At 43.2% G+C, this 23,877-nt stretch overlaps 1 protein-coding gene across 4 annotated transcripts in view; it reads left to right on the top strand.

The window, feature by feature from the left end:
• Pik3cg (phosphatidylinositol-4,5-bisphosphate 3-kinase catalytic subunit gamma) overlaps positions 1–23,666 on the top strand; it is a 76,484-nt gene extending 52,818 nt beyond the window's left edge. For all 4 annotated transcript variants that reach the window (XM_051144790.1, XM_051144773.1, XM_051144781.1 and 1 more), the window contains exons 6-11: positions 1,357–1,503; positions 3,037–3,127; positions 3,914–4,044; positions 4,951–5,062; positions 6,644–6,801; positions 23,248–23,666. In XM_051144790.1, coding sequence (XP_051000747.1) covers positions 1,357–1,503; positions 3,037–3,127; positions 3,914–4,044; positions 4,951–5,062; positions 6,644–6,801; positions 23,248–23,526 — 918 coding nt within the window. In that variant the 3' untranslated portion in view covers positions 23,527–23,666. The remainder of the gene's footprint in view (positions 1–1,356; positions 1,504–3,036; positions 3,128–3,913; positions 4,045–4,950; positions 5,063–6,643; positions 6,802–23,247) is intronic.
• Positions 23,667–23,877: the final 211 nt, after the last annotated feature.

Below are 23,877 nucleotides of genomic sequence, written 5' to 3'. Positions count from 1 at the left end.
GACTGCTAGGCCGTGAGCTCTGCATGGTGCCTTTCTTTTTCCATGCTTTCTCCAGGAAAGAGCCTCCAGCACTAAGCTGAGATGCCTGCAAGCACAGTTACCTTCATTGCTCGGGGGCCACAGATTTCCTGTCTGCCACCTAATGTGTGACAAGAGTTGTTCATGTATTTTTCTGGTCTAGTTGCTTACAGGAGGACAGATAGGCTTCATCAGCTAAACCTCATGAAAAGAAGGGGAAATACCTCCTTCACATGTCTAACTCTATTAACAATCACTAAGCCAGGTGTAGTGGTGCACACTTTTAATTCCAGCACTCAGGAGGCAGAGGCAGGCGGATCTCTATGAGTTCAAGGCCAGCCCCACCTACAAAGTGAGTCCAGACAGCCTGTCTTGAAAAAAACAAAACAAAACACAATTAAGAGAAAACGCATATACAATCCAGAGTAATCATTTATATATTACTAGGAATTATGATATATTAATACAGCTTTCAAATTGTTTGCCTTTCTTTAAAAATGACATCATATTTTTTATTCATTTTTATTTTATGAGTATGAGTATTTTGCTTGCCTGCCATATACATGCAATGCCTGAAGAGACCAAAAAAGGGTGGTGGATCCCTTGGAATTGGAATCCCAGGCTGTTGTGAGCTGCCCTATGTGGGTGCTGGGAACTGATCCCACATCCTCAGCAAGAGTAATGGTCTTAAGTGCTGAGCCATCTCTACATCTCTACATTACACATTTGATTCATAGTGCATTCACTTTTGTCTAAAACCCATAAAAGGTCTAGGCTGGTTTTTACGACCACTGTCACCATGCTTTGTTTAGATATGGGGGAGGGACCTGGAAGTCCTGTGCCCAAGTGTCAGGTTTTCCGTTTCTTCCTGTTAAGTTTCCCTGAGTTAGATATGGCCTACATCTGATTCTGGAGTAATAGCATTTCAGACACTATGGTAGCACTGGAACTCCTTTTTTTCAAATTAAATCTTAGGAAGGTAATGCAGATACTATGAAAGTGCTCTGAATTAAACACTTTTAGTGGGAGTACCAGTGTGCCATGGAGGAGTAGGGTGGGCAAGATGGTACCAGCTTTATCCCGTGGGCTCTCCACAGACCCTTGGAGTTTCTTGGAGTACAATCTGAGAGCCATTGTTCAAAGGGTTGTGAAGTTCTTCCACACATAGATAGCATTTGCAGTTTAGGTGAGAACACCGTCTATATCTTTATCCAAATATTGAAAATCATTTTCCAGCCAGTTCTTTGCCCCTATGTATAGTAGTAATGCTTTACAAGAGAACCAGCACCTCCTCAGTGTGCATTCATTGTATGTGACCATGTGACCACTTCCTTATAGATTGAAAAGTGTAAAGTGATGGCCTCCAAGAAAAAGCCCCTGTGGCTTGAGTTTAAATGTGCTGATCCTACAGTCCTATCCAATGAAACCATTGGAATCATCTTTAAACACGGTGATGATCTGCGCCAAGACATGTTGATCTTACAGGTAGGCTGACGTGAAGGAAGTGCGGGCTTTGGCAATTATCTAATGAAAGAATTCTATATTGATCTAAACCATGCCTTTCCCTCTCTCTCTCTCTCTCTTTCTTTCTTTCTTTCTTTCTTCTTTCCGTAAGATAAGCAGCAATCAGAGGGTACTTAACAGACAAGTTTTTCTTGGTGACTGTAGCTGCTGTGGATCATCAGACACGCCATCTAGTGAGCACCTTATTTCTTTCTGTCTTCTCAAAGATGGGTGTTCAACGTTCCCTAGTAGCCAGATACACTTGCCTTACCTGGCCACTTTTTAAGCATCACGCTCTAAGCATGTTAACGTGGACTGTGGGATGACTTGTCTACAGTACCTAGTTTATTCCTATTCACAGACTGTCAACACACCAGCAGGCGTACTCCTTAAACACATCTCTTTTTGGTACCCATACACAAACTCAAGCCATAATTTGATGCAAAGGAGAAAAAAGATGAGGATCTTGGTGGCCACGTAGCTGAATGATGAGGGAAGGGGATGAATGGTCGGGGCATCAACGCCCTCATTGCTTCGGATTTCTGAGGATCTATGATCTCCGGCTTCTAGTGCTTCATCACGGAAGAGGTGAAGTTCTGAAACCTAAGGCACTTTACTTATGACAGACAAAGCATGCTAAGCTAAAGGCAGCCTATTCAAAAACACGTTCTCAATTTGTCTTAAGGTTCTGGTTTGACTTATTGCTAATATAGTACTCAGCTTTCTTTTCCAGGATGGGTTTGTTTCCTTGCTGCAGTTGTTTTGCTTTGCCTTTTGCCCAAGAACAGATTTTTTTAAAAAGAAAGAAATCCTTTAATATTTTTAAAGATCAAGTTAGTTTTAAATAAACCTATAGAGTCTTTTGAATTGTTCAAAGATGAACAGTTCAAAGCCACAAAACAATCACTCTGCTGTTTCTTTTATTTTGAGAGATAGTTTGCACTTAGACTTTCTGTTTCTTTTATTGTTTTATTGTTGTTTATTCTATTTATTATTTTTTGCTGCTTACTGAAACTCTCAATGCCTTTGTTCCTTTATCCACTGGGTGGAAATAGCAATAATAGTCCCAATATAAGCTTAATACAAGGAATCACATATAAATAGCAACCAGTTAATGTTTGGTCTTAGTATCACCATTAGTGATTTCACTGCCTTGGTTGTAGCATGGATCTTATAGATATTTTACATAAGAACATTATAGTTATTGTGGGAAAATATACATAACAAAGTGGAATGCTTTGATAAGATAGATTATGAAACATGGCAAAAAGCCTCCCAAGTGAAAACTCTTTATGCTTTTCTTCAACATATACCCCAGGGGCTGAAGTTAACAGGTCTGCAATGACAGGAGGATTTTGAGTATCAGACTGATCAATGAACACTGAGCTATTACTTATGTGTTTTACATTTACCCATATACTGTAATCAGATAGGATTACTGGCTTTTTAAGAGAGAAGGAAAGTGCATTGGCCAGCATCTGTGTATAGTAGGAATGTGTGTGCTTTGGTTTCCAGATTCTACGCATCATGGAGTCCATTTGGGAGACGGAGTCTCTGGACCTGTGCCTTCTGCCATATGGTTGCATCTCAACTGGTGACAAGATAGGTATGTATATGCATCAGCAGATGCACGTGCCACTCTGCTAGCTTTGAAAGAACATCACTCCCTCAGTGCAACCAATCCATAACTGGAAAGCTATGCTTATAATCAAAGAGGAGGCGATACTCTCAGGCTGGCGGGAGCCTCTCCGTTCAATAAGAACATGTTGAGGATACACGGGTACCTGACTCAGGTCTGTGCCCTCGGGTGGGAAGACTCGCTCCCTCTCCTGCTGTCCTCCAGCTCTGAACTGCAGCTCCGTCTAAGTGTTTCTTTCTCAAGTAACATTTAAAATTAGGTAGGAAGAGCTGTCACTTCTTTTTAAATTCCAGAATTCACAGTACTGAAGCTATTACACACTCCACTCAGGTACTTTTATAGAACATTTAACATTTTAGTTTTAATCACACTTATTTTTTATTCAAGGTTCTGATATAAGAACTGTACAAAATGTGTGGCCTTGTTACCTGTAAAGGGGAACGTACCAACCTCCAAACATGGCTCTTTCCTCTCCTTAGTCAGGATATTGGGGTTTGAGGGTTTCCCCTATGGGCACAGCTTATCTGTTAGATAGAGTGCCTGGTTCTAGACCGTACAACTTCTGGAGCTTGGCTCTTATTACCGTCCCTAAAATCAATCAGTCAAACCACAACAACAAAATAACTCAGACCTGGAAAACAGACCTTTGGCCCAAAAAAAAAAAAAAGCATCAAATAAAAAAACCTTCCACTTTTCATGTGGCCAAGACTTTGCAGTATCAGCCTCCACTGAATTCTGTGTCTCCTCTCATAGGAATGATTGAGATTGTGAAGGATGCTACAACCATTGCTCAGATTCAGCAAAGCACCGTGGGTAACACGGGAGCGTTCAAGGATGAAGTCCTGAACCATTGGCTCAAGGAAAAATGCCCTATTGAAGAAAAGGTGAATTCTTACTCTTTCCTCCACATCCCAGGCCTGCCCTCCAGACAGTTTGTCTTCTGTCAGACAATAGTGATTTCTGGCCTGGGCAGGCTCTCCTAATGGAAGTCTCTGTTTCCCAACACTGTGGGGAAGTCTTTTGTTCCTGAGGGGGTTTTGAGGGTTTTCCCCTGGTGACACAGCTTCTCTGCGAGACAGAGTGCCTAGAGTTCTAGTACTGGAAAACATTTGCTTCAGTTTTGATTACCAATCAGGCTTTGCATAGAATTTGGTTCTATGAAACAGTCCGTTGGCACTTCTTATGGCTATTTTTGTTGTCCAACCTAAAGATACATTATTTCATACCAACAAGATAATTTACAGTTCAGTCCTGTGGCTCTCACTGGTAAATGGTGGATGTTGAAAGTGTCCATCTTGCAGAACTGTATACACTGATCCTTCACAAACTGGCTGGCTGGGTGGTCTGAGTTCTACCGCACAGGAATAGTGCTTCACATTTGCATGGCTGGCAGCCTTTGGTGGAGGGAATATAATTAGGAGCTTTATTAATCTCTTACACATGAAGACTTGTGAAACCATCTATACCCTTAAGTGGTCACAAGCAAAGCATCACTGCAGAAATTGCGATGAGTTCTGTACAGTTGTGGGCAAGTGACACAAGGAAAGGGCAGGAACTTAAGTTACAGTGGCCCTTTCATTCTTGGGTCATGTCACGGTGTTTGAGTGACTCTTCATTGAAAATACAAGGAGAACAGCGTGACAATCGGCGCTTCCTTGGTACATAACTAATGAGATCCGATTCAACCTTCTTTCTGTCTGAAATGGCTCCTAGAGCACTGTCTTTCTGGAAGGCATTCGGGCCGCTCTCTGTAGCTGGAAAGCAATTAACAGTCGTTGCATTCTCCTCAGTTTCAGGCAGCAGTCGAGAGGTTTGTTTACTCCTGTGCAGGCTACTGCGTGGCCACGTTTGTTCTTGGAATAGGTGACAGGCACAACGACAACATTATGATCTCAGAAACAGGTGAGTTTGCCCACTGTAAGGATAAAAATTTTTATTGTGGTAAAATATTTATAATGTAAAATGATCCATTTTATTTTTTTTGTGTGTGTGTGTATGTGTGTAAGAATAGGGATTTTATTTTATTTTATTTTAGATTTTTATTAACTTTACATTACATCCCACAGAGTCTCAGGGCATGAAAAATATATATGAATTTTTGTGAGACCCATATAATGACTGGCCACTGGTCCAATGCCCAGTAGAGTCATTATTTCATGAAGACAATCTTTATTTCACACACTCATCAACTGTTAAAATGATCCATTTTAATCACTCCTAAGGGTGCAGTTAAGTACTTTAAATCATTCACATTATTTTGCTAGCCATCACCAGTGTCTGTCTGAAACACTTGTCCTTGTGAAACACTGCCTCCCCACCATCCCGTCCTCCTGGAGTAGAGTAAGGGTGTACTCTGGAGCTGAGTTAGAAGTCATTGTGTATGGACCCTGGCCACTTTAGACAGACTGCTCCTAAGGAAAGGAGCGGCAGGAAATACGCCTACAAGAGAGAAAGTTGCAGTGGGAAGTAAACAGAGAGACTTGGGAGTATATTCTAGAAGGTGATAACGATAAGAGGGACCGACTGTGTCAAAGGTTACAAAAAGCAACTGGAACAGATAATAAAAATGCGAGCTGTCCTCCAGTGTGAGACACTGTAACTCTCTGAGCCTTGCTGGTTTACATTTTACTGGTTTACTCTGACAGTGGCCTGCAATGGCCACCATACCATGAGGCGTTCATATACGAAACCTGAACCAATTTTTATAGTCTTCCAGGTATCGTAGCCTGTAAGTCCAACATTCAGGAAGCCAAAGGAGAAGGATCACAAGTTCAAGGCTAGCCTGAGCTACATAGAAAGACTACATCACAACATTTTTTAAAAAAAGAGTAGAGTTTAGGAAAAAGTACCAGTGCTCAGAGTGAATTGCTTGTTCTTTGCAAGAACAGGGTTAACAGAAAAGAGTAGCGCATTTGTGGATTACAGAAATGATAAAAGATGAAATAAATAAAAGCTAATAATGCTGTGCTGGTAATGATGGCAATACTGGTAGAAACTAACCCAAAAGAGATTCAAAATGGTGTTTCTATCCTGTTACTTACAAGTAAATAGTTAACACCCATCTTGCAAGACAAAATACAACATCAGTCCATCAGTTACATGAGGACATTGAGCCTCTTAGGCACAATGGGCACATATTAGTGACAGTCTTTATTTACCTGTCTAAGAATATTTTAGAGACAAGGATTTTTTTTAAATGACATTTTGGTATCATCTAAAGAACAAACCTATCAAAACCACACTTGGTTCAAAGAATACTTTATGGCTGCTATTTTCATACACCTCTTAAGATAGGAAACACCAAAGGCTAATAAAAGAGTATAAAAATGCTGTCACTCAAAATAGTTCATTTTCAGGAAACTGAGGTTCTGTTTTGTCTTTTTATTGTTGTTGTTGTTTTGTTTTGTTTTGTTTTTGTTTTTAAGCAAAATGTTCATAATCCCTTCTGCCATGTAATGATGCCAGGCATTGTCCTCTCTTAAGGGAACCTATTTCACATAGACTTTGGACACATTCTTGGGAATTACAAGAGTTTCCTGGGCATTAATAAAGAAAGAGTGCCATTTGTCCTAACCCCAGACTTCCTGTTTGTGATGGGGACTTCTGGAAAAAAGACAAGCCCACACTTCCAGAAATTTCAGGTATGTCACCTCCTTCTCCCTCACTACACCTACTGCTAATACCAACCAATCACACCATAGATGTCACCTCCTCCTCCCCTTATGTTATGGTGACCCTCTCCCTCCTCTTCCTCCTCTTCCTCCTCCTCTTCCTCCTCATCCTCCTCTTCTTCCTCCTCCTCTTTCTCCTCTTCACCTCTGCTCATCCCTCCCCCAAGTACATGCAAAGTGATGCTTTCAGGGAATTGCTCACTAAACTCAAACAGCAAGTAAAAATGTCCCATATAGGACAGCCCTGGGGAAGACCAATCCCTGAGGTGATGCTGGTGCTGAGAACCTCTTGAGCTTCAAGGAAGGACAGCCATGGAGATTGATCTACTCCAGACTTTGACTAGAAGTCTCAAACTTCAAGTATGTTTCAGGGTCTCAAACAATTGTGAGCTTCACGTGGGCTTTGCTACTGTTGTGAGCATTATCATAGTACAACAGGAAAAATCTCATTGCACATGCTGGTTTTGTTTCTATGTTTTGTTGGTAATCTCATCAGCTTGCCCACAGGCTGGCTGTGCAGTGAGCTCTGGTTCCACTTACTGGCAAACGAGTCCCCACAGGCATCTACCTGGGAGTGTTTAGATTCAAACACATAATGAAAGCATTTTATATTTGTGAATTTAATAGCTGTGAAGAATACAATTCAGAAAAGCTGTAAGTACACCTACCTATTTTATAACAAAACAAACACAAAACAGAAGCCCCCTTAGCCTTGATTTGTCTGCACGTAGCTACCTTCCTCAGTGTGCCTTCATTGTGGTCTGCTTTGCACTCCACATCTCAAGGACAAGGCTTTTTCTAGGGTTCCCTTTGAGTCCAGCATGATCTTGGGAGATGACATGATCCTTGCACTGCAGAGGAACAGCTACTCCCATGTGCTGTTTTGTAACTTATGTCTTTGATCTACCGGCTGGTTGTCTAGTTAGTAATGACCAGACTTGCCCTCTCTGCTCACATGGTTTTAGGAGTTTGGGTGTGTGCATTTCTGCATACCCTCAGCTGGGTTTCAGACAATTTCCAGAAACTGGACACATTTCAGGGGTGGGGGTAGAGCAGAAGAATTTCACTACCTAGAGAAGAGAAAGCACTTAGTTGTACTCTCTTGAAAGTGGAGTTGATCTGACTAGCTTCGGACAGGACATGAGGACATGACAACAGCAAACAGTGGCTCAGAGCATATATATATATATGTTCTCAGTGAGTGATAGTACCTAGGAGTCTGTCACTTTGTCCAGGAGCTGGTGATGTCCTTATGGACCCACACAGAGCTCATGTCACTCCAAATACCAGCAGATTGCCCCCTTTAGCTTTCTTTGTTGCTCCTGCAATGGTTTTTCACCTTTAAAACCTTTGTGATAAAAAGCTGCTTATAATGAGTAAGCCAAGAGAGGAGCCCTGCTCCTCTCAGCAACAGCAAGTCAGAGCAACACCTATGTGTGGGGAGCAGGATCTTACAGCAACACCTGTGTATGAGGGGGGGAATCTTACAGCAACACCTGTGTATGGGGGGGGGAATCTTACAGCAACACCTGTGTATGGGGGGGGGGAAATCTTACAGCAACACCTGTGTATGGGGGGGGGGGAATCTTACAGCAACACCTGTGTATGGGGGGGGGGGGGAATCTTACAGCAACACCTGTGTATGGGGGGGGGAATCTTACAGCAACACCTGTGTATGGGGGGGGGGAATCTTACAGCAACACCTGTGTATGGGGGGGGGGAATCTTACAGCAACACCTGTGTATGAGGGGGGGAATCTTACAGCAACACCTGTGTATGGGGGGGGGGAATCTTACAGCAACACCTGTGTATGGGGGGGGAAATCTTACAGCAACACCTGTGTATGGGGGGGGGGAATCTTACAGCAACACCTGTGTATGGGGGGGGGGGGGAATCTTACAGCAACACCTGTGTATGGGGGGGGAATCTTACAGCAACACCTGTGTATGGGGGGGGGGAATCTTACAGCAACACCTGTGTATGGGGGGGGGATCTTACAGCAACACCTGTGTATGGGGGGGGAATCTTACAGCAACACCTGTGTATGGGGGGGGAATCTTACAGCAACACCTGTGTATGGGGGGGGAATCTTACAGCAACACCTGTGTATGGGGGGGGAATCTTACAGCAACACCTGTGTATGGGGGGGAGAATCTTACAGCAACACCTGTGTATGGGGGGGGGGGGAATCTTACAGCAACACCTGTGTATGGGGGGGGGAATCTTACAGCAACACCTGTGTATGGGGGGGGGGAATCTTACAGCAACACCTGTGTATGGGGGAGGGAATCTTACAGCAACACCTGTGTATGGGGGGGGGGAATCTTACAGCAACACCTGTGTATGGGGGGGGGAATCTTACAGCAACACCTGTGTATGGGGGGGGGGGAATCTTACAGCAACACCTGTGTATGGGGGGGGGGGAATCTTACAGCAACACCTGTGTATGGGGGGGGAATCTTACAGCAACACCTGTGTATGGGGGGGGGAATCTTACAGCAACACCTGTGTATGGGGGGGGGAATCTTACAGCAACACCTGTGTATGGGGGGGGGAATCTTACAGCAACACCTGTGTATGGGGGGGGGGATCTTACAGCAACACCTGTGTATGGGGGGGGGGAATCTTACAGCAACACCTGTGTATGGGGGGGGAATCTTACAGCAACACCTGTGTATGGGGGGGGGAATCTTACAGCAACACCTGTGTGTTGGGGATCTTATAGCAACACCTGTGGGAGAGGACTCTCACAGCAATACCTGGTGGGGGGGGGGTCTCACAGCAACACCTGTGTGTGGGGCTCTCACAGTCTATGCTCTTTGCTCCAAGAACATCTCTCCATCCTCTGTAACCAAAGCTTGTTTCTTAAGCCATCAAATCTCCTTCAGTCATGTGATATCCATATAGTGTGAACCGCCCAATGCACATCTCTGGGAATTGTGTTGTACTTTACACACTTGTGTTTTGGGAAGACTGGTCAGCATTTTACACACCTTTGAGTATTACCTACATACTGCCCATAGCACAGGGAACAAAGTTCTTCGTAGCAGACTGACTTGAGTATGCTTAACAGCTGTGTCTGCAACAACAGTCATTCATCCTTGTAGAGCCTTACTTCCTTCATCTGTAAAGAAGGAACATGACCTGCTTATGGGTTTTCTAGATGCTATTTATTTAGTTAATATTATAAATAAAAAGCTTTTATTTAGCTCGTAGTTCTGAAGGTTCCAGACCAAGAGCATTAGCCCCATTGACTCTAGACCACCAGTTCTCAACCTGTGGGTTGAACCCCATTTGGGGTCAAACAGCCCTTTCACAGGGGTTGCATATCAGATATCCCACACATCAGATATTTACATCATGACTCATAACAGTATCAAAGTTATGGTTACAAAGAAGCAATGAAAATAATTTATTGGGGGAGGGTTTCACCGGGAAGCTAGAACCCATTGCTCTAGATCTATAGGGAGCACTGTGGCTGTAGCAATGGTGGGAGCATATGTCAGAGCCAGCTGCTCAGCATTATTGCAGTGAAATATGCAGAATGTTTAGCCCATCTCAGACCACAGCAGAGGCTCGCTTACTACCTGTTTAGACATCAGGCAAGTCTTCCAACTTTGGAAATATTTAAAAAACTGCTTTTGAAGGAAGATCTCAGGCAATATATGTATATATATATATATATACATATATATATATATGACAGCGAAGTAGCCTGTTATAAAGAGGTACTTGAATCCCACCCTTACCTGTTCTCACACCATCTTATCCCCTCACCCAACCCCCAACTCACCCTCTTCACTTACAGGAGAAAAGCTGACCACTGAAGCAGGAAGTCATCCACATGCAAGATTTCCAAAGCTTGACAAAGATGGGCAGCCGAGCTCCATCACTTAACTGTGGACTTGGGCAAATCTTCCTTTGCCTTTTCTTTTTTTTTTTTTCCATTTCTTTTCTTTCTTTCTTTCTTTCATATTGCTAATTCTTATTGTGTTTCTTATTTTGTTCTTGTAATTGGAAAAGTCCTTCTATCTGTCTACCCCCGGGAACTACATGCATAAATTCTCCCAGCAATGTCTCAGAGGCTGGTGGAATAAAGTCATCATGTTTAGGCAAACTAGGAAAAGTACACATTCACATTTTGCACGATAAGTCCCCTTTGCTAGCTCGGCCTCATGATGTTAATCGATGCATATATGAATAACCCATTAGACAGGCCAGAGAAGAGCTGGCCCGCTCTTCGTTAAGGGTGGGGCAAGCCTCTTCCATATACAATACACACATGGGCGGCCATGGAACTGGGGATCACAATGTCGAACCAAAAGAGGAAGGCTGGGCTTTATCCCATTCTCCCCTGTCCGAGAAGACTGGCCCAGCCTGAGGTCATTCCATCAGTTACTTCTAGAGTGCGGCCAATGTTAGGAACAAGCCGTGATTAGGGCAGTGACACAAAACTGGAGCTCACACTTGGATCTATGAACATCTGTAGCCTTCAGGGCAGCCTTCCCACAGGCAGGGGTTAAGTGTATTTTAATGATGACAATTTCCATCTCCCTTTGACTGAGAAGATGTATTTTTTAAACAAGGCAAACAGTTGTTTTTTTTTTTTAATACATTAGTGACTTGTTTTATATTAACAGCTGTTTCAGGGATAGAAGCATGGTGCGGTGCTGTGGGTCAGCCTAAGGAGCTCCCTTAATCCTTAAATGTTATCTTATTTTGTTATTGTTGGGTGTGGTCATGCCACAGCATGTGTATAGAGGTCAGAGGGCAATGTCTGGGAGTCGGTGCTCCCTTTCCACCTTCATGTGGGTTCTAGGGTCAAACTCGAGTTGTCACATATGCAGGGACAATACCTTCACCCACCCAGCCATCTTTCCAGCACTCACTTCGTCTTTTAGGGCCAGCAATTGAGACAAAAACAAATCTTTGACTTCACTGCAGAAAATATTTTGAGGACAAACTAGGATGAAACAGAGTTGTGGTTTATTAATGATATTTTAATGTAGACTTTTAAGCATGGATGTTAAGAAAAGGAAAGGCTGTAGTGTAGTGGCAATTCTGGAATTTTGACTTCTTTAAAAACACAGAAATATTATAAAAATGTGCTTTCATTTTAATGCCAGGGGTAGCAATGTGGGGCTGCTTTAGACTGTCCACAGCAGCTGACTATGATTTGCTTCATGAACTCACAAAAGCATGGTCTGCCAGCTGCAGATAGTTTCTGAAATTGTGTGATGTTTGGAATTCTGGGAACTTTTCAGAGGATACATAAATGCTAGAGCCCCACTAGGAGGTCCGTGTTGGTTGCAGTTTGCTAGTAGCCATGGTAACACTGGGGTGAGGTGATAAAGGGTAGAAAAAAGAAGCATCACGAAGTAGCCAAGCCTAGCCTCACTGTAGAGGCAGGAAGACATGTCCTTGAGCACAGATATGAGCCTCTCTAAGCTCTGACTTTCACTGACGTTATAAATACATATAGGATCTGTAATTCTTGAAGCCGTTGTGCTCTGAGGTTGCTCAGGGACCTGAGATCATAGGGTGGTTCCTGAGTTGTGTGTGACTATGGGTGAAGTGAAAGTCAGCAGATGTTGGGACAGCATCATCATACATTGGGTATCCAGCCTGGTTCATTGCTTTTATTTAGCATAAGACATCTACATATGAAAGGAATACTGCCTGTAAGCCACTAACCTTCACAAGAAATATTAATTGTGCTGCAATTCTTCCTTGTCATGCAGGAAGAGGCTTCAGACTCTGAGATGAGAAGTTCCTCTTTGTTCCTAGGTCCTTGTAATTTTCTCTCTTTCTATCCTGCCTCAATAGCACTATATTTTAAATTTCAGTGGATAGCTATAAACATATATAACACACAATTTTACTTACGGCCAAACAAATTTAGATTCCTATTTATTTAATAAGAATTATATTACCATTTTTCTGAGCAGTAATTTTTTTATTAAAAAAAAAAAAAAACCCTTTGGTTTATTTGCTTTGCGTTTCGAGACAGAGTCTCACTACGTAGACCAGGCTGTCCTCAGGTCACAGAGATGTGCCTGCCTCTGTCTCCCAAGTGCTGGACTAAAGGCACCACCATGCCCACCCAAAAGCAATTTTCATTTAAGCATCACATTAAACCTCATTATCCCACCTTCCAGAGACAACACTACCAGCATTTCATAATCTCCCTACCACTCATATTTATCTTTTCAAAGGTTGTAGGTAAGTCAGAATTTGCTTTAGAACTTATTTTAAGAAATAGACATGGGTGGTTGGAGCAGAAGAATCAGGGGTTAGATAGAGGTCAGCCTGGACTATCTGGACTGTATACCAAGATTTCATGTGTGTGTGTGTGTGTGTGTGTGTGTGTGTGTGTGTGTGTGTGTGTGTGTGTGAGTGTGTATGGTGTGCAGGGTGGGGGATGGTTACAGCAAACTGCAAACTGAGGATGGCTTCCCACCTTCCACATGCCGCACATTCATCGCTTTGATTAGCACCTGAGTGCTCTGCAAGGCCCGTGTTGTGCATCTCTGTCCCTGCAGCCTCGTCCACAGCAGCCCCCACACTCCGTTACTTTGCAGTTTTCCGCCATGTCTCCCAGCAACCCATGCTGCTCTACTGCTTTGGCCAACCACTAAGAAGACCTGCCCTCCCTGAAGGTCTCAATGAAAATATCCTACAAAAGGGCAGACTTCTGGCACAGGCCTTCCTGCTGGTCTTTTGGCGCTCTGCCCACTTGGTCTCCTGCATTGCATCTATCACAGATCTTTGTCCTGTTTGCTGCTCCCTTTGCAAATGTCAGCAGGGCTGCATGAGTCCTGTGTCTATCATGTGGGTCTGAGATACAGGAAGCACTTGGAAGATATTTGCTGAGTGAAAGAGCAAGAGGTCGAAGGGCAGTTCCTTCCAAGGGAGGAGTTAATCAGACTGAAATCACCTCCAGAGAGCCCTGATTCTCAGCATGCATTTGTACTGTGTGAGTGAAGGAGCTATTAACACACTGACAACCACCATCAAATCAAGCCACCTAGAAGGCTTTAGTGTGCAGGTAGTATCCCCATGCCAGGAATGACAACCAAACCTTAAGAGGAAATTAATAATATAAATAGGGGGATATCACGTGTTACCTACCATGTTTCTGTGGAGAATTTTTTTTTTTTTACTGAGATGAATTCTTCCTCCCTTTCTGTGTGTGGGGAGGAGGTGGGTAGGCGAGTGTCAAAGCAGTCATCTATATGCAGAGCACAGGATGTGGGATACATTCCTTTAGGACATGGTCAATACAAGTTCATTTCATGGAACATGAGCAACTTGATCTCCCAAGACCAGCTCTTTGTAAAGGAAGAGGTTCTTTGCATGCTGCAGGCACTGAGAGCTAGTGCTGATCATCTAGAGAGCCAAACCGCATTCATTTGTGCAGAGAAGACAGTTTGAGGGGTGTCCCTAAAGGCACTTGCCCCTAGATGTCACTGTTAAGAAGCATTTCCTAGGAAGCCCAGAGATGGTTACTTTGATCTACACTAAAGTTTTCTTGCCAATGTTACCAGTCTGCCCTGTTTCCCAGACCTGCTATCTTGTCCCCAAATCAGCCATCTTGTCCCCATATCAGGGTGCACCAGGCCTTCAGCCTACAGGTCCAAGAACATGTCCAAGGACAGAGCTCTGACTCAGAAAGTTGCTAAGAACCTGAAGATCCTTGACTGAAGTCCATGTCTGCTAGAATCAGGCTGAACCCCGGGATCCTGAGTTGTTCTAATTGCTTCTGCCTCAGTGTCCCCACCAGAGGCACCTGCCTCAGCCTCCCTCTAGGGGTGGAATGCTGCCTTCTTCTTGCTTCACTTCACTGAAACACAATTGTTCTCCCTAAGCCCAGCCACAGCATGAAGGAGCCCCTACCATCAGACAGTCTTCTGTGGCATCCTTGGACTGTTGATCCCTATTACCCCTCTTGGGCTTCCTTTCCTGCCTATGGCAGGTCTCCTGCCTGTGGATGTCTGCTACCTGCTGACTGCACTTCCCAGCCTCCTGCTCCATCCTGTTGTTGTCATCAAGCTGTGCTCACCGTGTGTAAGACAGGAAGGACATTGGCACTGGGCCAGGTCACAGACTCCAGTTGCTGTTCTTGAAAAAGCGAGGGCCCAGTTAATCCCCTTCAAATAGAACTATTCTCCAACCTTTATCATTTTGAAGTGGTGAATCTTTCCCAAGACCTAACTTAGCTTTTGTATGGAAAACTTGCAGCCATCTCACATGGGCAGGTTATCTGCAGTGCTCTGAACATTGTGCTGGCCACAGGTGATCCAAAGCAAAGGCACAGCAGCGTCAGAAGTCTGACTGGCACCACTCCACGCTAAGGAATGCTCTGTGTTAGCAATGTACTGAGAGAGGGAACAATTGATCCTGCCTGGAAGATAGAAAAGGGCTATTCCTAGAAGGAACCCTTTAGGGATAAATTTAGTTTCATCCTGTCTGAGATGCAGGGAGGGGAAGGAGCATCCAAGAAGAACAAAAAGTACAATTGCCCAGTCTGGGTGCAACATAGGTCTCTGTGGAGTGTGTCTTAGAATCTGAGTCGGGAAAGAAAATATACATCCATTGAAACAGGACCCCAGGCTGGTAGGGAGGGAAAGAGTAGAGCAAAGAATAACACTTGGAACACAATTGGTTAAGCACAAATTACCCTAATTACTGCCTAATATAGGTCAAGTAGGAGATGACAAGTGTACCTAATACATTAGATGTCCAGAGCTGGCAATGGGTTCCCTCTTGGGATTTTCACTCTGGCCAATTAATGAGGTCAGGTGCAGCCTCCTTCATCCCAACACAAAGGCCAAGTACCTCCCATCTCTCCGTGTTACCTGTAAGTAGATGCATACAAAACAGGGTAAGAGTTCAAATATATTGATAAGGTATTTCCCCAAGATGAAGACTCGCATTGGGGTTTTCAGATTCTTAGGACTTGGTTTATCTGTTAAATTTAATCTGGAAAGCATACAAATCTAATGCTAGAGGCATAGCATTGGAGCACCAGTAAATTCATTTATGGGTTATTCCACCAGCATGAATGTTCTTCAACACCTGAGATATTAGAGCCTGGGTGTTGGGCTTCTAAATACTACTCAGTCAACAAAGCCATCCTCTTGATGGCTCATTCCTTTTAAAGAGTTGCTGTGTCTACTGTAGCAACGCTATAAGGTATGTTTTCTATTATCTTCCAAGTGAGCTCTCCACAATAATCCTCTTGGGAAATTTCCATTGGTCTCAGTTTCTATAAAAGCACTGTTTCTCATAAATAAGGTTTGGTTTGAGTTTGAGCTTTAACTTCTCAAAATTAGATGGAGAACTGGATTAGATAGTTCCTTTGGCTAGAAATGTAGCTGAAAATCACTCTTTGTAAATATACATGATCTATGGGTTGTTGCTGTGGGGTTTTTTTTTTTTTTTTCTTTCTGTGACCTATTGTAAATATTTTCCCTTTTTCATCTACCGTTAAGTTACATTATTTTTACTTTTATATATTCAAATAGATCACTTCAAATCTCCTTGGTACAAGGCTAGAAGATACAGACAGAGAGACAGAGACACAGAGACAGAGAGACAGAGAGACAGAGAGACAGAGACAAAGGCAGAGAGACAAAGAGAGACAGAGACAGAGGGACAGACAGAGACACACAGACACACAGAAAGAGAACATTCTTAATACAGACTAAAAGAAAACAATGTAATCCTAGCCTTTGTACTCCTAATGAATCTTATCTAAATATTTGAGAGATGATCGTATATCCCTTTTGAGAATCTCGTTCAAGTCCATAGTTATGAAACTACTAATTCTATCTCAATAAATGACTAGCCAAGGAAAGGATCAGACACTCTCTGTTCAGACTTCTACAGAGTGCTTCTTCCTGCACTGTTAGGTCTATGAATCAACAACCTTTCCTGTTTGCCAAGATAAATACTAAGAGCGTTGGTTGGCCAACACACTGAATGTGTGTGTATGTATGTATGTGTGTGCGTGTGTGTGTGTGTGTGTGTGTGTGTGTGTGTGTGTGTGTGTGTGCAGGCAGAGGCAACATTTTTTTGTTCAGTGATGAATATTTTTCCTCTCCCACCCCCCAGCCTTAGAATCTTTCCCTGGAGTTTCTGTTTCATGGTTCTGATGTCATTTCTTTACTTAAGTGAATATGTCCAGTTCATCACTAAGGGGGAATGGAGAGTCTGGGTTGTTAAAAAAAAGTATCCATATGACCTTGAACACCCTAGAACTGCTCTTTGGTGTGTAAGGTTAGTTGGTTTAATGACTGGAGTGGCTAGTGAGTCAGCAGCTGGGAGTGTTACTATATCAAGGCAGGGTTCGGGGCCTGAAATGGTAATGAATTCTTTTGTTTTCAAGATGTGTGGAGGTGGTAGCTTATAAAAACATGCATTCCTTTTAGGGCTTAGAACCTACAATTCAGGCATTTAGACAACAATGAAATTAAGAGCAGCTGTGCTCTGCAGGCTCGACCTATTTATTAGCTACTAATGCAGAGTGTGCCACCAACGCCTTCATTGGTAATGGAATGTTTTCCACATTAAGTAGTACACAAAACCAAGCCCCCCAAACCAGACTCTCTTTCTTCTTAACTCCATAGCACACAGCCTCTCAAAGGCAGTTGCGAAGAACAATGTTTGAGCCCAGGAAGAAAAAAAAATCACTTTCAACAAGCAGCAACTTCTGTGTTCTGGGTTTTCCCCTGAGCTCCCCAGCCATATCCTTGAAGCCACTCAAACCACAGTCCCCTGGGCTGAAGTAGTGTGACCAGGACATGCTCACAAGCCTTGTCACTGAGTCTAAAGGAGAGAAATGAAACTTTTGGGGCTTGAGTGGGTGGAGCACTACCCAACCATGGTCCCCAAAGAAGCGCCTGTAGATACACTTTGTGTGGCATCCTATGTACCCCTCCTGGGTAAGCCAATGTAAAGACAGCCCCTTCCTATGTGCCGTAAAAACAAACAAACAAAAGCTAATAACCCACTTGCATACCCATTAACTGAACTGTCTAAGAAACATTTTTGGCAGATGGTCTACATAAGAAACGGATGACCTTAGCCTTGGAAAATGTGTTCAGTGATGCAGCTCTTCATAGTATTTAGTAAAGAAAGTCAACCAGTTACACAGCACTTATATCTCACCACAGCCGTAAGTATTGGTACTGCTGTTACTATTGGACTCATCCTACAAATGAAAACACTGAAGTCCAGAGGCGTCATATGACCTCTCTGATTGTCAATAAGACAGCGTGTCAATAAGAAAGGCAAAATTTGAATTCACACACCTAGGTGTGACCCTTCTGTTAGTTTCTATTCCACTCTACCTCCAACAGAGGACAGTAACATCTACACTCAAGTTCCAAGTCTGTGCCGCCAGTCGGAACTTGCACATCATGTCTGCCAAGTATGGAACATTGCAGTTAGTTTGGGGGAAGAGGTTTCTTTCTTATAGAAGAGCCTGCTTTTGAAAGTTAGGATTCATCGAACAAACTAAAACCAATACAAGTCAGTCATGCAGGCCGGTAATGGCCCTCAGTAGGATGGTCCTTGCCAGGCACGCATAAGGCTCCAAGTTCCCTCCTCAACATACACCAGAAGATGATGTCAGGGTGGGATGGTCTTCAAGAGAAGTGGGCCAGCTGCTCCTTTCCCTCTGTAAATCTCTTTGGGCACAGGGATAGTTGAATCTATTACCATCACCTGAAAGTGTTTGCTGAGCACCTATGGATTAGTGTGACAATAACTTTGTCTGGGTTTAATTTCCATTCTGGAGATTTTTTTCCATTAAAAGGAGATTGACACATAGTGGTCTCGTGCAGCAAAAGATTTGCCTGGAGCCCCTAGTGTATAGAAGGATAGAAAATAATTAAAAATCAAAATGTGCTTTGCTCCCGAATCAAAAGATGCCCCACCCACCCAAGTCTGTGTGAAAATCGCAAGAGTTGGCAAATTAATGACTCTGTGGCCTGAGGTAAAGTCTGCACTTAGCTCCTGTAATTACTAAAATGCCTCAGTGGGTTGGATGAGCAAAGAAAATGATTTCCGGACATCAGTGGCATCATTTAGAATGCAAGGGCACTAATGTACTGGGGCTGCCGCCAGGGGACTGTTAAAACCTGGGCTGCAGCTGGAACAGCCCGACAGGCTCTGCAGGCTACCATTAGCCCCTTCCTCTGTGGTGAGCAGAAGAGTTCTGACTCCTGGTAGGAAAGAAAGGTCCTGACACGACCAGCACCCTCAGTCTGTGCAGCCTTCTGTGCCTGTGTTTTATATAAATTGCCTTACTTGCATCAAAATGATCTATGACATTTTACTTAGATAGGGTAATATGTCCACCTTCCACTGTCCAGTGTGACACAGGCCTGACCTCTAAATCATTGTGGTTACAGTGCCACAGGCAAATGATACAGTGTTATGGCTTGAGACTGAAAAGTCCCTCCCCTGCAGGTGTCTTTACACTTAGTCCTGGGTTGAAGCCCCTTAAGGTACAGCTGGAAGGTACATGCCACAGGCTCTTTGAAGGTTTCGCCTGTTTCTGATTCCAACCCGCGTCCTCAGATTCCTGTCCACTGCAATGTGACCAAACAGCCACCTGAAGCTCCTGCGGTGTTGTCTTAGCTTCTCCCTCTAAAGCCATGAACCAGGACAAATCCTTTCTCCCTTAGGTTGCGGCCATTTTGCCACAGAAGCAAGGAAAGGTTGGCTGGGAGATACAGACAAAGCCATGTGTATTAATTGACAAAAATGGGAAATGCTACCTGTGTTCTTGTGTCTGCTTCCTAACATGCTTCTACATGCTTATGACCCTCATGTAGTACTGTTCTCACAGTCTGAACATGTGACTGAGCTGGCTGCCTTCAGCCTTCCTATCCATCCCCTGTCACAGGACACTGAGTTTGCTGCCTTCTTGGACACTGTTCGCAAGAACTTTCTCTTATAGGTAAATTAATGGGAATGGTGCCCCAACTTTTTAAAAGTTCAATTTCTTAGCCTGGGAGAACCTGGGGGTAGGCTTACGGATTCTCTCAAAGGCTGAGCTTTCGGAGCATATACGCCAGCCAGAGGTTTTCACCTATTTGAGGTGTACAGTTCTGCGTTTTGACAAATGTGGCGTTGTAACCACCGCAGCTGAGTCCTGTCATGACTACAGCTGTGTTATCACGTGGTCTGCTGGTAAAGCCACACTTATGCCCTCCTGTCGTCTATGATGGCTGAACAGGTTCTATCTGTAAGAAGCTAAGAGGACACATCTTCTCCATCGTGTGTGTGGCGGTTTCTGTCTTACTTTATGCTTTGTTTGTTGGCGACTCTCCCTCCTCAAGGCTTGTCATCCGCTCTCGGGTCTGACTGTGGGAATTGTCACACATCCTTGCCTGTACTTGGGATTGAGGAGTCATCTTTGCGTAAATGCTTCCTTTGTTATTCCCTCTTAATAATCGCTTATATGTGTTTACATTTCTATAATTTCTCCATTTTTTTCTATATCAGTAAAGTCCCTTCTTACTCCCAATTATTCAGTATTTGCCCTTTTTACGTATAAGCCTTTGATTCATCTGCAATTTCTTTTGGCATGTCTCAGGGAGTGAAGTTTTGATTTTCTTTTCCCCAAATAATGAATCAGTTATCCAGACCCCATTTGTCAAAGAACAGATCTTTCCCTCACTAATCTCAGAGCTTGTCTTCATTACACTTTGTATTTGCTGTTCACTTGTGTCTCCACAGTTTCACTCTGTTCCACAACATTCCTTGCCCTTGTTTTTAAACAATGGAAACCGTTTCACCCTTCTTTTCGCCTCCAGCTTCATAAAATGTTTTTTGGGTCTTGTTTTTGGTTTATTTTGTTTTGTTGAGTTTTTTTGTTTTTTTGTTTTTTTGGGTTTTTTTCACATCTTAGAATTGGAACCAGGGATGGCGGTAAAACACCAGGTGAGTGCTGGGAATAAAATTCAGATTCTCTGCCAGAGCAGCCAGTGCTCCGAACCACCGAGCCACATAAAATGCTGTGATATTTGTTGTAGTGAGCGCAGGTTCTCCTTACTGTGACCTCAAAATGTCTTCTTAGACCCTGGCTATGCAGGATGAGCTAAAACCCCTACCTGGATTTAATTAGTGAGACATTTTACTGAAATATCCCTGCTTACTGATTAACCCAAGAATAATAAATAATACCCTAAAAGGAGTTTTCTCTTTGAGAAACATGCTATGTTTTCTCATGTACTGAAGTTCCTCTTTGTGTAGTTCACTTCAATTCTACAGCTTCTCTCTGTGGGTTCTGCATGGTTCTGTGATGTGTTTGCTCTAGGCATAGCATTCTTCTTGTTATCAGTATTCGTTGTTTCTGTTTTTCATGACACTTGCCAACTGGTGGCCAGTATTTACATTACTTTTTACTGTCTTGCTATCCGTTTTATAAAAAGTCTGCATGGCTGGATAGACAGCTCAGTTGGAAGGTACTTGCTGCACAAGCTCAAGGACCCAAGTCTCCCCTCCCCCCCCCCCCCCCGCCCACTCCTCTCCCCACGCCATACTCCACACCCGCCTAAGAGATGATCATGGTGGCACAAGCCTGTAACTTCCCAGAGCTGATAAGGTAAAGATGGGTGGATGCGGAGGGTCTGCTGGCCAACTAGTCTAGATGAATTGCTGAGCCCCAGGACGGTGAAAGACTGTCTCAGACAATACAGCTAAGAGTGCCTGAGGAAGGCAACCAGTGTCTTGGCATTGACGTCTAGCCTCCATATGTATACCCACACACAAATATATAAAACATAATTTATCAAAAACTGGTTATAATAATATTTGAATTTTCTTTTCATCAGAGTTCCAGGGAAAAGAACATATCATTTATAACTGCTAATAATTTTATCTCCACTTCTCTGATTTTATACTTTCTTTTCTGGTTTTTTTGGGGGGGGGCATTTTTAAACTTAGAATTATGTTTTATAATACCCAGTACTTCACAGCATTACATTTTAATGTCATATTAATTTTCACATTTTGTAAAAGTCAAAAATGAACGTTAATATAGTTATAGTCAGAAAATACTACAGTTTGGGCATAATTCCTATCTAGAATGATGTAGGAGAGTTTTGGATTTTTTTTACTTTTTTCAGTTTTTATATAAACTATATCTATAATCATTAGCACTAGTTCTCTGTACATGCTCTCTCCAGGACATGCTGTTTAGGTTGAGTCCTCACTTTATGAGACTAAGTGTCTTCTGCCTTCCCTATGCTTTAAAACAATGGCACAAATGAGCCTGTTGCTTAACAGGTAGGCATGATTCATCATCACCTGCTGCAAACGCCTTTGATTCTTTCTGTCTGCCTCCCTCCTACTCCACCCTCTCTCTATGTCTCTGTCTCTCTGTGTCTCTGTCTCTGTCTCTCTGTGTCTTTCTGTCTCTGTGTCTCTGTCTGTCGGTCTGTCTGTCTGTCTCTGTGTGTGTGTGTGTGTGTGTGTGTGTCTGTCTGTCTGTCTGTCTCTCTGTATGTGTGTGTGTGTGTGTGTGTCTGTCTCTCTCTCTCTCTCTGTGTGTGTGTGTGTGTGTGTGTGTGTGTGTGTGTGTCTGTCTGTCTGTCTGTCTGTCTGTCTGTCTGTTTCTTGAAGCAGATTTCACTCTAGGCCAGAGTTATCTGGAACTTATGCTGTAGTCTAAGCTTGCCTCAAACTCACAGTGATCCTCCTGCCTCCACCTCCAGAGTGCTAGGATGACAGGCATAAGCCACTTTGCTTGGCTAGTCATAAGTTTTTAAAGCACTTTCTTTTGCTCAGTATTGGGAATTTGTATTAAAATTCCTAGGTTCATTCAACAATTTAGAACATCAAATGGTGAAAAGCAAATTCATCTGTTTCCTAAAATACAACAAATGTAAAAAATAAATAAATAAATGTCAGAGCCAAATCCAACACATTTCCTGCATTTCTTTGGATCTCATTAGCTCTTGGCAAACATTGCTTTCACTGACACAAAGTTTACTGATTCCAGTATGGTGTTCAAAAGTGTCTTGGATCTCTTTAGATAGGACAAGTGTTTCTACCTTCAATTTCCTAGGCAAGAACTTGAATCTGAAAGGTAGACTTAACAACTAGCATAAGGCTTGACTGAGTCAGCTGGCTTTCCTTGAGCTCACTGGCTGGAACACACTTGCTATGTTTACAAGATTATAAAAGTAGTTTAAGTTCTCCATCACACTTTTTATGTGCAGCAGAGACCTGTCTTGCTCCCAAAGAATTCTTTTGCATGAGCAGTAACATGTAAATTCCAGCACAACCCAATGTCTTTAGAAATCCGCCTTGCTCACAGCCAAAAAGGCACCATCCACCCAGAACACTTAAGCTCCAGCTGGAACACCGATCACAGCATTTTCCTTCTCCTTTACCCAGGACGTCTGTGTTAGGGCTTATCTGGCTCTGCGCCACCACACGAACCTGCTCATCATCCTGTTCTCCATGATGCTGATGACAGGAATGCCCCAGCTAACGAGCAAAGAAGACATTGAGTATATCCGGGATGCCCTCACAGTGGGGAAGAGCGAGGAGGATGCTAAGAAGTACTTCCTTGACCAGATTGAAGTTTGCAGAGACAAAGGATGGACTGTGCAGTTTAACTGGTTCCTACATCTTGTTCTTGGCATCAAACAAGGGGAGAAGCACTCCGCTTAATATTTGGTGAGAGAGCCAAAAGCAATTTCACGTTCTAACACTTTTTAATCAGCGTGTCAGTCATCAGAGTTAGATTTAAAATGCAGTAGGACTCTCACTGAACACTGAACTTCAGAAATACAGCTCTTTCCCCAGCTGAACGCTTCACCGGAGGAAAAACTGCTGGCATTACTGATGGTTTGGTTAATATTCAGTGTGAGGCTCCTTCGCTACTTTGTAACCCCTTCTCTGTCTCCATGATGGGGAAGAATAGTCTAAGTTTAAAGAGCTTAGAATATTCTTGCCTATTATGCCTGAAGATCTCGTATTGAGTATCTCACCTGCTGTCACATGTGTTCACCATGCATTTTG

Source organism: Acomys russatus, chromosome 1, assembly GCF_903995435.1.
Source record: "Acomys russatus chromosome 1, mAcoRus1.1, whole genome shotgun sequence".
Classification (NCBI taxonomy): Eukaryota; Metazoa; Chordata; class Mammalia; order Rodentia; family Muridae; genus Acomys; species Acomys russatus.
This window is presented reverse-complemented; position numbering and strand designations above follow the sequence as displayed.